General features: G+C 30.9%; 1 protein-coding gene across 1 annotated transcript; it reads left to right on the forward strand.

Annotated features, from left to right (window-relative positions):
• Window positions 1–1,080: 1,080 nt before the first annotated feature.
• LOC123299929 (carotenoid isomerooxygenase) lies at window positions 1,081–12,875 on the forward strand. Its single transcript, XM_044882351.1, has 11 exons — window positions 1,081–1,228; window positions 1,286–1,391; window positions 2,164–2,275; window positions 2,441–2,587; window positions 3,787–3,986; window positions 4,068–4,241; window positions 4,304–4,428; window positions 4,923–5,099; window positions 11,171–11,432; window positions 11,800–11,861; window positions 12,340–12,875. The coding sequence occupies exons 1-11, from the start codon at window positions 1,091–1,093 to the stop codon at window positions 12,652–12,654; spliced, it is 1,818 nt and encodes a 605-aa protein (XP_044738286.1). The 5' UTR covers window positions 1,081–1,090; the 3' UTR covers window positions 12,655–12,875.
• The last annotated feature ends 812 nt before the right edge of the window (window positions 12,876–13,687 follow it).

A 13,687-nucleotide genomic window follows, 5' to 3' on the forward strand; every position in this document is an offset into this window, starting at 1 on the left:
GTAAAACAAAATATGTTAATTTACAAAACCATGATGGCGAAGATGAAAGTGATCTAAAAATTCAAACACCTAGGAAAACGTACTCCTTCCAGAGTGTTACAGATTTTGAATGCCTAGGATTTTTAACTAAAACAAATGCGGATGAAGAGATGGACATTAATAATAGACTTCAAAGAGGAAGCAAGGTCGTCAGTACCTTGAGAAGCATCTTGCTATCTCCAATGGTATCAAGATCGGTGAAGGCCCGGATTTACAAAAAAATGATTAGGCCGACGGTACTCTATGGGAAAGGAAAGTTTTAAGGAAAATTTATGGAGGTATAAAAGATCAGTGTGGGCTTTGGAGAAGAAGTACAAATGAGGAAGTTTATGCAATATATAGGGACCCCAACATTGTAAATGTTATCAAAGCACGGCGTGTAGGATGGCTGGGGCACATTTGCCAGATGCTGGATAAAAGAATTCCAAAAAAAAAGATTACCGAAGGAGAAAACTAAAAAGAGGGATTCCGAAAAGAAAGTGGATTGGAGCCACGATTGAGGATCTTCAACAGATCGGAATTAAGAACTGGAAAGAAGAAGCAATGAACAGGAAAAAATGGAAGACAATTTATAAAAAAATTTTGAAGTCATGAGCCCTTGAGCACTGTGGGATGTTTACTTTTGTGTCACTTGTATCAAATGAATATCAATGAAACTATACCAAACAACTACAGGGGATGTAAGGATAGAATTTTCATTTAATTGTACGAATCCCCCTTATCGTATTAATCGTATTAATTGTACAAATCCTCTTATCGTATTACTATATTTTATCCTGACCTTAGTTTGTCTCTAATTGAATTTATTGTGAAAAAACATGCGACTTGTGTCGCGTCGCTATCATATAAAAGCTCAAAGAAATAACTAACGTATTTTATTATAATTTTGTGTCCAACATAAATAACACTTTTCGTTTCATACAAATTATGTGGATGCCGAAAAAAAAATTATTTAATAATAAAAATTTTTTGAGAGGACATGAATGGAATTTATTAAAATATAAAAAGTTTATTCATAGAATTATAATAGTTTAATTTTGTTTTTTTGAAAATGACTACTTCAATTGAAAATTTAGACGATAAGCCTAAGCTTACTAGATTATTACCGGAAACAGATAATAATTCAACAATTTTTCCATGGTCCCCAACACCTTTTAGAAAGGGTGCAAGTATTATTTCGGATAAGAAAGTGAGTTTTATTATTGTGATATTTTTTTTGTTTATTTGAAATATTGAATAATTTTAGAAAATAAATACGGAATGTGATGATTTATATCCAAATTGCGATGTAAGTGTTTGGCTTCGATCTTGTGAGCAGGAAATTATCGAACCAATAGAGGGAACGGTCACAGGTAGGATTTATAAAATTTGTTTTACAGTTATAAAAAAAAATTGCAAATCATTTGCGCCTAATATACGCTCCTCGTTTTAAACAATTTTTCCATTTGAACTTTTTTGGGAATCCAACATTTTATATCTAAAAATCGTTTCTAAATATGTTATATCCCACAAAAAAAAATTTACCTCAAAAAATACTTTTCCCGAAATATTTGAACATATTTTGCTTTCATTTTGAGCAGAAAAATCGTGTGAAGGTAATTTTCTCCATATTTGAATTCTTCGGAGGTAACTTGAAATCCAAAAATCACAATTTTTGAGAGGAGTAAAAAATTATTTCCTCTGGCTCAATTAAAATAGGTGAAACAAGTGAAAATAAACAATTGACTGAGTTAATTGTTGAAATACCCTATATAGACAGTGTTGAATATCAGACCTTGTATTGTTTTATAAATTAAAAAAGTTTAAAAAAACAAAAACTTTTATGTCAAATAAAATGGTGACTTTCTGGCCGCCCTTGGAAAAATTCGAAAAATTTTGTCTTCCTTCCTATTGCCCGACAGGTTTGGTATGAAATTAGAATCAATAGAGTATTTATACGTATTTATAAAAATATCTACCTACAATTTTCAACCTTCTACCTTGTATAGTTTTGGAGAAAATGGAAATTTATATTCTAGCCTAATTTGCACCCTCACAGCGAAACAAAAATGTTTACGAAAGAATGTTTCAAACAAAAGTTGTTTATTTTTTTTATATATATCATTATATACTATTTGTATTTAGGGATCATTCCAAAATGGTTAAATGGAGCTTTATATCGAAATGGTCCAGGTTCTATAAAAGTTGGTGATATGGAATTTAAGCATTTATTTGATAGTTCAGCATTACTTCATAGGTATAAAAATGTTTTCACGATATATTATGAAAATAGTTTAATTTATAGCTTCCAATCTGCACAGTTTCAAATTTTGATAATACCAAAACTGAATAAATATGGCTTTTTCCATTTTATGTGCCCTAAGTAAGTTAATAACCAATTAGACTTATCCCTTTTTTTTAGATTTTCTATTCAAAATGGAAAAGTAACTTATCAATGTCGATTTTTACAAACCGATGTTTATAAGAAAAACAATGAAGCTGGAAGAATTGTCATAACCGAGTTTGGAACAGCATCAGTGCCAGATCCATGTCAAACTATATTTAATAAGTAAGTTTGAAAACACGGTAATTTTTTATTTGTCTTTTTATAAGAAGGAAAATTATTGGAAAACTTTTTATTTAATTTGTAAAGAGCTATCAAAAAATGAAAATTTCATCAGGGTTTTATTTTAACTATTTTGTAATGGAGTCCCAAAAATAGTGTAAAATACACATTATTTTTTGTGCATACGCTAAAATTCGAATTTGTAACTGTTTTAAAAATCGCTAAAATGCAAATTTTTAACTTATAGTTGTCGTTTAGAGGGTTCAAGATTCAGAACTCAACACTTTTCGCATCTATTTGAAAATTCAAAAAGTTAAAAATTTTCAACACATTTAATGATGCATATCTTTCAAATAAAAAACCCGTTAATGCAATTATTCTTTGGAGAGCTTAATTTTACTCTGTGTTTTTTAGTTTTATCTAAAAAACACATAATTAGTACCTACAATAACGAGAAAGGTTTGAAACCAAGTCGAATTCCACCCACGATAAAATTTTAACTCTGTTATGACTTTAATTATTTATCATTTATATATTTTTAGAAAAAAATAAAAAGCACAAAGTAAAATTTTGCCCAACTCTAATGGACTAATCACCTTTAAGTTATAGTTTTAAAAAATGATGGAAGCGCAGTTAAAATATGCAATGCATATAGTCTTACTATCTACTTTGTATTTATTTGCGCTCCCACCATATTTAATAATAGACTTTTTCATTTAAAATAATGATTGTTTTTTGTTTCGGGCAGATGTCAAAAAACTGTTCAAGTAAAGACATACATAACACATATCTTCTATCTTTGTCAAAAACCGTCGTTTGATAAAGGTAAAAGATAATTATTTTCTTTACTTGAATAGTTTATTGACAACTGTCCGAAACAATAGCAAATCGATGAAAAGGTCTATGGTTAAGCCGCCCAATTCGCTTTCTGAAAATACCAAAATTATGTAAGTGGACGAATCTGAAAAAGATTCGTAAACATTATGGAACCGTGTACGATACAGTTCAGGCTTCAAATCTAATAAAATTAGATCGTATAATTCCAAATGGAAAAATTTTTTTAGTCTTTTCCTTTAAGGTACCATTGTCAACCTAAATTTATCTTCGAATTGGGGGAAAAAATTTGCTACTGCTATAAAGTTTTGTTTCAGTATATTTCACTTGTCAATAAAATCCCTAAAAATTTCTTTTTAATTTTTTAGAATTTCATCCGTATTTAAAGGTGGATCAGATAATGCAATGATTTCGGTATATCCATTTGGAGATGAATTGTACGCCTTTACAGAAATTCCGAAAATTTTTAAATTTAATCCTGATACTCTTGAGACCGAAGGAAAAGTTAATGTGTCTGAACATATAGGAATTGTTAATCATACTTCACATCCACATGTCATGCCTAGTGGTAAATGAAGTGTTACAGTTCCACCTGTGTTTCCAAAACATTTTTTAAGTATTATCAATTAATCGGGAAATTTTATTACAGGACATGTATATAATTTGGGCTTATCCATGTCAAAATTTGGACCAAAGCATAGCATAATGTGTTTTCCACCAGCAGGAGATGGAATCGAGGATTTAACAATGTTTGATCAAGCATACATTGTTAACAGTATACCGGCAAGATGGCCCTTAAATCCACCCTATATGCATACTTTCGGTAAACGTTTTATAAAAGTTTTTTTTTAATTGGATTTTGAATACAAATTTTCATTGTTAAAGGTATCACAGAAAATTATTTTATAATTGTGGAACAACCTTTATGTGTCTCAGTACCATCGATGTTCAAAGCACGACTTAATAATGAAGCTTTCGCTTCAGCTTTAAAATGGTATCCAAATGAACAGGTATGTTTTTTTTTAATGAGTATATCCAAGGTGATTCTATAGCTCGGAAGAAACATGCCTAAAGCGTATGAAATACCTATTCTAATAAGAACATTTACGTATGCATGGGAAATTGTTTTTTTATCTTTACGCATGAACTAGAGTTTAAAAAACTGCTATTAAATTGTACCAAAAATTACGAAAAATAAATTTTTTTGGGCGTAAGATCTATACATATTTCATTTTTTTTACGTCAACAATACACCCAATTAAATTTAAGCTTTATGAAATCTATGTCTCTAGAACAATGGGTACGAACGATATTTGGCCATGATTATCGTTTTCGCTTGGTTATCAAGTTAATTTTGGACCAAAACTTACAAAAATCGGGCAGCTTTCGTTGGATCAAAATTTGCCCAAAACAAAGTTTTGAATCTTTTGATCATGAATCAGAAATCGAAAAAATTTAAGATAATCCAATTTGTGAAGTAAATATGTATGTTCTTTGATTTCAGACTATTATAAATGTTTTAAGTCGTGACACAGAGAAAATTAAATACAAATTTTATGCAGAAGCATTCTTTTATTTGCATATCATAAATCAATATGAATATGCAAATCATATTGTGATTGATATTTGCTGTTATCGTGATCCTGCAATGCTGGATTGTATGTATGTTGAAACAATGAAAGTAAGTTTTTTTATCCTTAACATTATTACCAAATTAAAATTTTTACCTTCATTATAATTATTACCATAATTAATTCGATCTGAAGTACAATTTCTTTCCTATTGCAATTCAGTGAGTCGTGAAATTTTATAGCTACAATGTTTCTTTTGTTATATCAAATATCTGTATCAACCGTCGCGGTAAATACACTTATAAAAAACATTCCAGACAATCCGGTATGCAAAAAGTCTCATCTAAAATGAACCTTACATAATTTTTGTGAAACAATATTTTATCTTGTCTAAATCTCAGCTTTCTTGGGAGAATTTTTTTTTCATGAAATACATTTAAACCTGCCTGGTAGAATTTTAAACATGACTAAAATAATATATATCTTTTTATTTCATTAAGTACCAACATTTAAAGGTATTAAAATTTCCTGTTTTTATAAACTTGACTATAACAGACATTCTACCTTAATAATTGTTGCGAAGGAATACATTTAGTACAGTGAAAGATGTTACAAATAAAGGAAAATGAAAGAAACCGCTCGCATTTTGCTAAAACCTCATGGAATGTGCTTCTTAGGTGTCAAATATCATTAGTAAGGCATAAGTTAGTGGTACAAATGTTTCTATTTGTTAATAAACAATTAATTGTTAATTAAATGAAACGGTCAATCTTAAAGTTGACTTACAAAATTAATAAATAGGTATCTTGAATTTCGTATACTTATACATGTATAATAGTATTAATAATGTTTGAAATAAAAACATTGATTACTTTTTGAATTGTTATTTTTAATTACCATTTAACTTTACAATGCAGCTCAACTGAACTGTGTCAAATACAAAAATTCATCGCTATTTATACACAAATCTAAGTTTACTAGAAAAACCTAGAAACGGTATATTGATCATATAAAAATGCATTTGTTCTAGATTCTTCTAAATAAAAACAATTTCTGTAGTTCATTAATTTTCTAATGGATGGCGCTCATATCAACTTTTTATTTATCTATTTTGTACTTGACATTTCTAATACTCCCACCAAAAGTTGATATGGGTGCCTTACAGTTTTCTTAACCCTAAATTGTATCTGAGTCTCGCAAAATTATCTCTGCTAATACCTTTAGTAAAAATATCGGCCTTCTGATCTTTACTATTAACATATAAAATTTTAATTATTTTTTCTTTTACTAAATCTTTAATATAATGATATCTGACATCAAAATGTTTGCTCCTCTTCTTGGAAACTTCGTCCTTGATCACACAGATGGCACTCTTGTTGTCCACATGTAAGGTAATGACTTTGTCTTTTCCGGTCAGTTCTTCATACAAATTTCGGATCCAAATGGCTTCTCTTGCTGCTTCACTTGCTGCCACATATTCTGCCTCAGTTGTTGATAAAACTACAAGTCTTTGTTTTCTGGATGCCCATGATACAGCTGCACCTCCATGTTGAAATACATATCCACTAGTTGACTTTCTATCATCTGTATCTCCAGCAAAATCTGCATCTGAATAACCTTCCAAATCTCCTTCAGTTTGGTAAAGAAGACCATATTCTTTAGTTCCTTGTAAGTATTTTAAAATTTTCTTGACAGCATTCCAATGAATTGTTTTTGGATCTTCTAAGAATTGACTTGCTCGACCCACCGCATAGCTGATATCTGGCCTTGAAATGATAGCTAAAAACATGAGGCTTCCAACTGCCTCTCGATATGGTACTTCGTTTTTGACACTTTTCAGTTTGTGTGGATGGTCTTTTTCGCTGAGTGATTGAGTAGCGTCCACTGGTACTGAGCTTGGATTGGAATCATCACTTCCAAATCTACTGAGCACTTTTTCAATGTAATTTTTCTGGTGGATGAAGATTGAGCCGTTTTTCTGAATAATTTCCATACCCAAATAATAGTGCAATGGTGAACTTAAAACCTTGAAAGTATCTTGTAGTCCATTGATCAGTTTTTTCAATTCTTCTGCATTTTTGGCTGCAATTAGTCCATCATCCACATAAATTGCAACAAACATAGAATGATTTTGATTTGAAAAAATACATGCATCAACTTTGCTCTGTTTTAAACCATATTTCTTGAGAAATTCAGTAAATCGATTATTCCACATTTTTCCAGACTGTTTCAAGCCATAAATACTTTGTTTCAGCTTACATACTTTATCAGTTCCATCTTCATAGCCTTTTGGTTGCTCCATATACAATTCTTCATCTAATTTTGCATACAGGTAGGCTGTAGTCACATCAAATTGTTCCAGCGTCATATTTTCTTTTACAGCCAATGACAAAATAAGTCTGATTGAGTCATATCTAGCTACTGGACTTGAAATTTCTGTATAATCGATGCCATATATCTGGGAATAACCACAGCATACTAATCTGGCTTTATATCTTTCAATTTGACCATGTTCATTTCTTTTAATTTTGTACACCCATTTATTTTTAAGAGCCTTCCTGTCTGCTGGTAATTCACTCAAAATCCAAACTTTGTGCTTCTTCATGGATTCCATTTCCTTATTCATTGCCTGTTTCCATTTTTCATGATTTTCATCTTTTATTGCTTCTTCATAAGTTCTTGGTTCCAGTGGTTCAGCTCCAGTAATTAAAGCTTCTGCGATAACACTTCCTGGATCATAAGCGTATCTAGCTGGTTTTCTTATTTTATCTCTGTCTCTCAATTTTCTGGTAGACTCAACGGTCTTATCTCCATCTGAATCTTCGGAACTTTCTGCTGATCTATATTCATTCTCATCATCTTCTTTTTCTGCTTCAATCTCCTTTTCTTTATCTTCACTTTGAGTTCCTTCTTCATTTTCATCTTTTTCAATAATTTTGAGATTTCTCTGTTCAGATTCAGGTTCTCTAAAGATGACATCTCTGTGTAATTCGATTTTTCCAGTATTTTCAAAATATACTTTATAGCCTTTGACATTTTCATCGTAGCCCACAAAAATTCCTTTTCTTGATTTTTCATCCCATTTTCTTCTTTTTTGCTTTGGGATATGGCAATAAACTTCTGAACCAAATACTTTCAAATTTTCAATTTCTGCATCTTTACCAAACCACAATTCATTAGGTGTTTTTCCAGGGACTGATGAAGTTCCAGTTCTGTTCAGGATGTATACCATAGTATTGACAGCTTCAGCCCAAAATTTCTTTGGCAATTTCGCTGCACATCTTAAAGTTCTGGCTCCTTCAACAATGGTTCGCAAGTCCCTTTCAGCAGATCCATTTTGCTCCGGTGCATATCCAACAGTAGTCTGATGTCTGATTCCATATCTTTTCAAAATTTCTTTGACTTCTTCATTACAATCTTCTGTACCTCGATCTGTTCTCAATACTTTAACTTTTCTGTCAGTTTCTGTTTTCACACTTCTGATATAATCGCTCAAAATTCTTTTGACTTCACTTTTTTGTTTCAAGAAAAATACTTTTCTGTAATGTGAGAAGTCATCTTTGAACAGGACAAAGTACCTGCTCCCACCGATCGAATATTCTACTGGTCCGCATACATCTGAGTGGATTATTTCGCCTGGTTCATGTGTTTTAGTATTAGTTGTTGGAAATGGCTTTCTTTGTTGTTTTCCAAATACACAAGGCTCACAAAATTCTTCTTTCTTATCTGTTTTGATGTTGAATTTCTCCAAAATTTTCTTCACATGATTCATGTTTTGATGACCCAAACGTTGGTGCCATAATTGTAAACTGGTTAGGTTTACTTGACCGACTGATTGAATTTCTTCATTGATTTTAGCATTCAGCACCCACAAGCTTCCTTTGAGTGTTCCATCTAATATTTTGACATTATTTTTCTTGATGGTACAATTCTGGCCTTGTAAAATAATCTTGCAACCAAATTGAACTGCTCTTCGTGGCGAAAACAGATTCATTTTCAATTTTGGCACGTATAGTACTTCTCTCAATAGAACTTTTTCTTCGAAGCCTTTGGTCCATGTTTTCAATTCAATTGTACCTTCACCATACGCTTGAATTTCTTTTCCATCACCCAAACTGACAGTTCGTTCTCCTTGGAATGATTTGTAATTTTTGAGGTAATTCTTGTTGTACGTCATATGTTGTGTGGCTCCAGAATCGATAATCCATGATTCACCATGTGGATTTTCTGTATACGAGCTCAAAGCAGCACTGAAGTTTAAACTTTCTTTCTTCATTCTGCAGTCCTTCTGGAAATGCCCAACTTTTCCGCAGTTGTGGCACTTGATACCTTGTTTGATTCGACAGTTGAGCTGAACGTGGCCCAAATTTCCACAGTGGTAACACTTCTTCACATTATCTTGCTTATTGGCATTTGGATTTTTGTCCCATTTTCCTCTTTGCTGAAATCTGTTTTTCTTTCTGTGACTGACAAGGGCATTGTTTTCTTCTTTTGACTCTGATTTTTCTGTGGATAACTTATTTTTCAACCTTTCTTCTTCAATCAACAATCGGGCAGTGAGATTGTTCAGCTTCTTTTCTTCTGCAGGCGTACTGTCCCAAGCTGAATGGAAATGTGCAAATTCGGGTGGCAGGGTATTCAGAATTTTGGCCATCAACATTCCTTCGGATACATTTTCACCCAGTTCTTTCATTTGACTCACCAGGTGTTCCAGCTTTGAGATGTGGTTACCAACACCATCCTCTTTATTGTAGACTACATTGTAAAATTTCTGTTCCAGAATATGTAATGAGGCGTCTGATTTGTGACCATACACAGCATTCAATTTGTCCAACATTTTCTTCGATGTGTCACAAGAAAACAGCAATGAGAGAACCTTTTCACTTACTGAAGTTACTATGACCCTTTGAGCAGCATTCTCAACTTGATTCCAGTTTTTCAACATCTCAGCATCTATTGGTTTCTCTGTGTGAAGCAATTCGCCATTCTTCATGCTTTTCAAGATGATTGTAATTTGGAATTTCCATGCTTGGTAATTTTCATTACCCACCAGCTTGATGGTTTTCAATTCTTCCATCGTTTCACTGTACATTTACACTTCACTGTATTTCAATTACAAGTTTATTTTTTTTTTGATCACAAATTTTTACTTTTTGATTCAGGACAAAAGACACCTTTTGTAGACACTATTTTTATTTTAATTTATCTGGGCCCATAACCTATTAATAATGTTTGAAATAAAAACATTGATTACTTTTTGAATTGTTATTTTTAATTACCATTTAACTTTACAATGCAGCTCAACTGAACTGTGTCAAATACAAAAATTCATCGCTATTTATACACAAATCTAAGTTTACTAGAAAAACCTAGAAACGGTATATTGATCATATAAAAATGCATTTGTTCTAGATTCTTCTAAATAAAAACAATTTCTGTAGTTCATTAATTTTCTAATGGATGGCGCTCATATCAACTTTTTATTTATCTATTTTGTACTTGACATTTCTAATAAATAGTTTTCGATTATTAGACAAACACTTAGCATTTACGCCATAAAAGTTGCCTATTTACAAATTTTTTTAAATGAATAAAAAGTTTAGATTTAAAAAAAAATTTTTATAGGCAACTTGAATTTCGTATACTTATACATGTATAACAGTTTCCGATTATTAGACAAACACTTAACATTTACGTCATACAAGTTGCCTATTTACAACTTTTGTTAAGTGAATAAAAAATTTAAATAGGCATCTTGAATTTCGTATACTGATACATGTATAATTTAATAGTTTTCGATTATTAGACAAGCACTTAGCATTTACGCCATAAAAGTTGCCTATTTACAAATTTTTTTAATTGAATAAAAAGTTTAAATTAAAAAAAATTTTTTTTGCGAATTTTAACATTCATCGTTTCATTGAATTAAAAATTTATTGTTTATTTTTTATTTAGTAATGATATTTGCACCCAAGAACCACATTCCACAAGGTTTTAGCAAAATCCGAGGGGCTTCTATCATTTTCCTTTATTAGCCGATTTTTGTAACATTTTTGCTGCTCTAATTAATTGATATAATATTTGCCTGATTTCAAAAAATTCACTAAAACTACGTAGCCCCCCACCCCGCGTGGCAAATTCTTTATACATTATATACATTAACATTTTACTTCATTTACAGAATATGCAAAAAATGCCAGATTATGCAAAAATGTTTCGTGGCCGTCCTCTAAGATTTGTTTTACCTTTGGATACACACTGTAAAAATATAAAAGTCAACCCGTGTGATTCAAATGAAAACGATTTAAAAACAAACTTAATTAATATACCAAACACAAATGCAAAAGCTTATAAACTGACGAATGGAAATATTTTTGTGGTTCCAGAATTATTATGTAATTTAGGCTGTGAAACACCACGAATTAATTATGAAAAATATTTAGGTAATATAAAAATAGTAAATCAATAAATAACTCCGAAATGACATGAATTTATTATAAAGTTCGTGAAAAATTCAAAAATCGAATTCATTTAATGATTCAAGTGAAAAAATTTTTGAAACATCACCTCAAATCTTGTTCGAAAAACTTTTATTTCAGAGCGTTTCTAAGATATTTCGAAAAATGTTAATATAATCTTTTAGAATTAAATAAACAAATGTTTGAAAATCGATTAAGATATGCTGGAACAAGCTATAGATTAGTAGACAACGAAACTAAAGAGTATTAGAAAAGTAATTACCTTCTAAAAAAATCTTATGATTTCCCACTCTAAAAAACCGCATTTTCAATCAATCTGTTAATATTTCAGGGCGAGAATATCAATATTTTTATGCCATCAGTTCAGATGTAGATTGTGATAATCCAGGAACGGTAAGTTAATAATAAATGCAAATTAAACTTATTAGCAAAGACATTGCAAATTTTTCAGAATTTTATTATTTTATTCATATAAATTTATCCATAAATAAAGAATTGATCAAAATTCTCGAGAACGATTAATTTTAGGGCAATAAAGAAAATGTGGCGCAGCTTCGAATGCCCCTCTTGTTTACAATCGACTTTTTTTTCCAAATACCACATGCAATTTTTGGGGGAAAATTCGAGTAAAACAAAAAATAATGTCAATTCTGCAAAGATTGAGGTATCGTTGTTACATACCTATTTGGGGAGGAGGAAGGGGCTCATTTCACAAATTCTCAAGAAAATTTTACAAGATTTTGGAATAGGAAATGCTGTTCGATTACCTCAAAAGATATTCATTTTCTTACTTAATCTTCAAAATCAATTTCTTTATTAAAAAATTTATTTTTTAATCTGATAAATACATTAATGGCAAAATTATTTTTAGATAATAAAAGTAGATGTAAAGAATAAAATAAAATATACTTGGTGCGAAGAAAATTGTTATCCAAGTGAACCAATATTCGTACCAAATCCAAATTCTCAATTTGAAGATGATGGAATTATATTGGCAGCAATGATTTGGGGGCATAACAAAACCAATCATGTTGGATTACTAATATTGGATGCACATACATGGCAAGAAATTGGAAGATCAGAGTTTGAAACACCTGGTCCTACTCCAAAATGTTTACATGGTTGGTTTAGTGATAAACATGGAAGCTTTCGAGATAAAATCGGAAATGGCTCTAGCAAGTTTTAAGGGTGGTGCGAAATTATGACCCACAATATAAAATGATTTATTCATAAGATCGGCACCTTAATGAAACAATTCCAAAAAGAGATGTGAAACACGCATAATATTTTAAAACTGCAAAATTCGTTGAGTTTTCAGTGACTGTTTATGACAGTACCTGATGGATGCGCATCATTTGCATCACGCTAGGGCCGCCAGTGGATAAACAGAGTAGTTAATTTATTTATATCGTGATTATATATTTAATTTATTATACGAAAATAAATAATTTAAAAAATTTAAAGAGAGTATATTTTTTTAATGCTATATCTATCGTGTATTTTTTGGATTTGTTCGCTGCGAGATAAAAATATGTATTTGCAAAGCCCTTGGGTAGTCAAAATTTAATAAGTGTGCTATTGAGAGTTGCACTTAAGTCTTTGAAATTTGTTAGCCTTTTGAGCAGTTGACAGCCTGGCAAAATATGACCGTAAACTTATAGTAAATTTAAAAACAAATTAAGTAAGTATTTCAAACTTCGTTTGCGATTTTTTTTGTAATAATACTACTCAAAATTTTCCGAAAATGAGTTTTACTTTTTGTTATAATTTAAGAAAGTCGAAAATATGAATATAATTATTTATTAATACAAATAACAGAGCCCTAATGGTATAATGGTTAGCGTATCTGACTTCGAATAAATAGTCCCTTGGTTCGAAACTAGGTGAGGACATATATTAAAAAAAAGTTCATTAAATGTATTAAGCAAAATCTGATTTTTATTTTCATTTTTTTTCAAATTTCCACCACAGCATGTTTGCCTAGTAAATGATGAAAAAATTAGTTTTTTTTCGTTCAAAAACTTCAATTTTTTTCACATTTCTACTAGGAGAACATCAAGGACGGACGGAATAAGTAGTACCTGATAGCAAGGTAATTGTTGTCACCTCGTAAGTCAGAAAGTTAGTGGTCTGCACACCCGTGTTTGGTGAGTGTGACCTCTAGTGGGCAGACCAATAACTTTCTGCCAAAATAAAATTTTAGACTTTCGGGGTGAAAA

Source organism: Chrysoperla carnea, chromosome 5 (genome assembly GCF_905475395.1).
Source record: "Chrysoperla carnea chromosome 5, inChrCarn1.1, whole genome shotgun sequence".
Lineage (NCBI taxonomy): Eukaryota > Metazoa > Arthropoda > Insecta > Neuroptera > Chrysopidae > Chrysoperla > Chrysoperla carnea.

Excerpts from the sequence above, each read along its gene's own strand:
- LOC123299929 (XM_044882351.1), top strand. The coding sequence starts at position 1,091 with ATGACTACTTCAATTGAAAATTTAGACGATAAGCCTAAGCTTACTAGA. Across the intron at positions 2,276-2,440 it reads AGTTCAGCATTACTTCATAG|ATTTTCTATTCAAAATGGAA; the intron begins GTATAAAAATGT and ends CCTTTTTTTTAG. Across the intron at positions 2,588-3,786 it reads TGTCAAACTATATTTAATAA|AATTTCATCCGTATTTAAAG; the intron begins GTAAGTTTGAAA and ends TTAATTTTTTAG.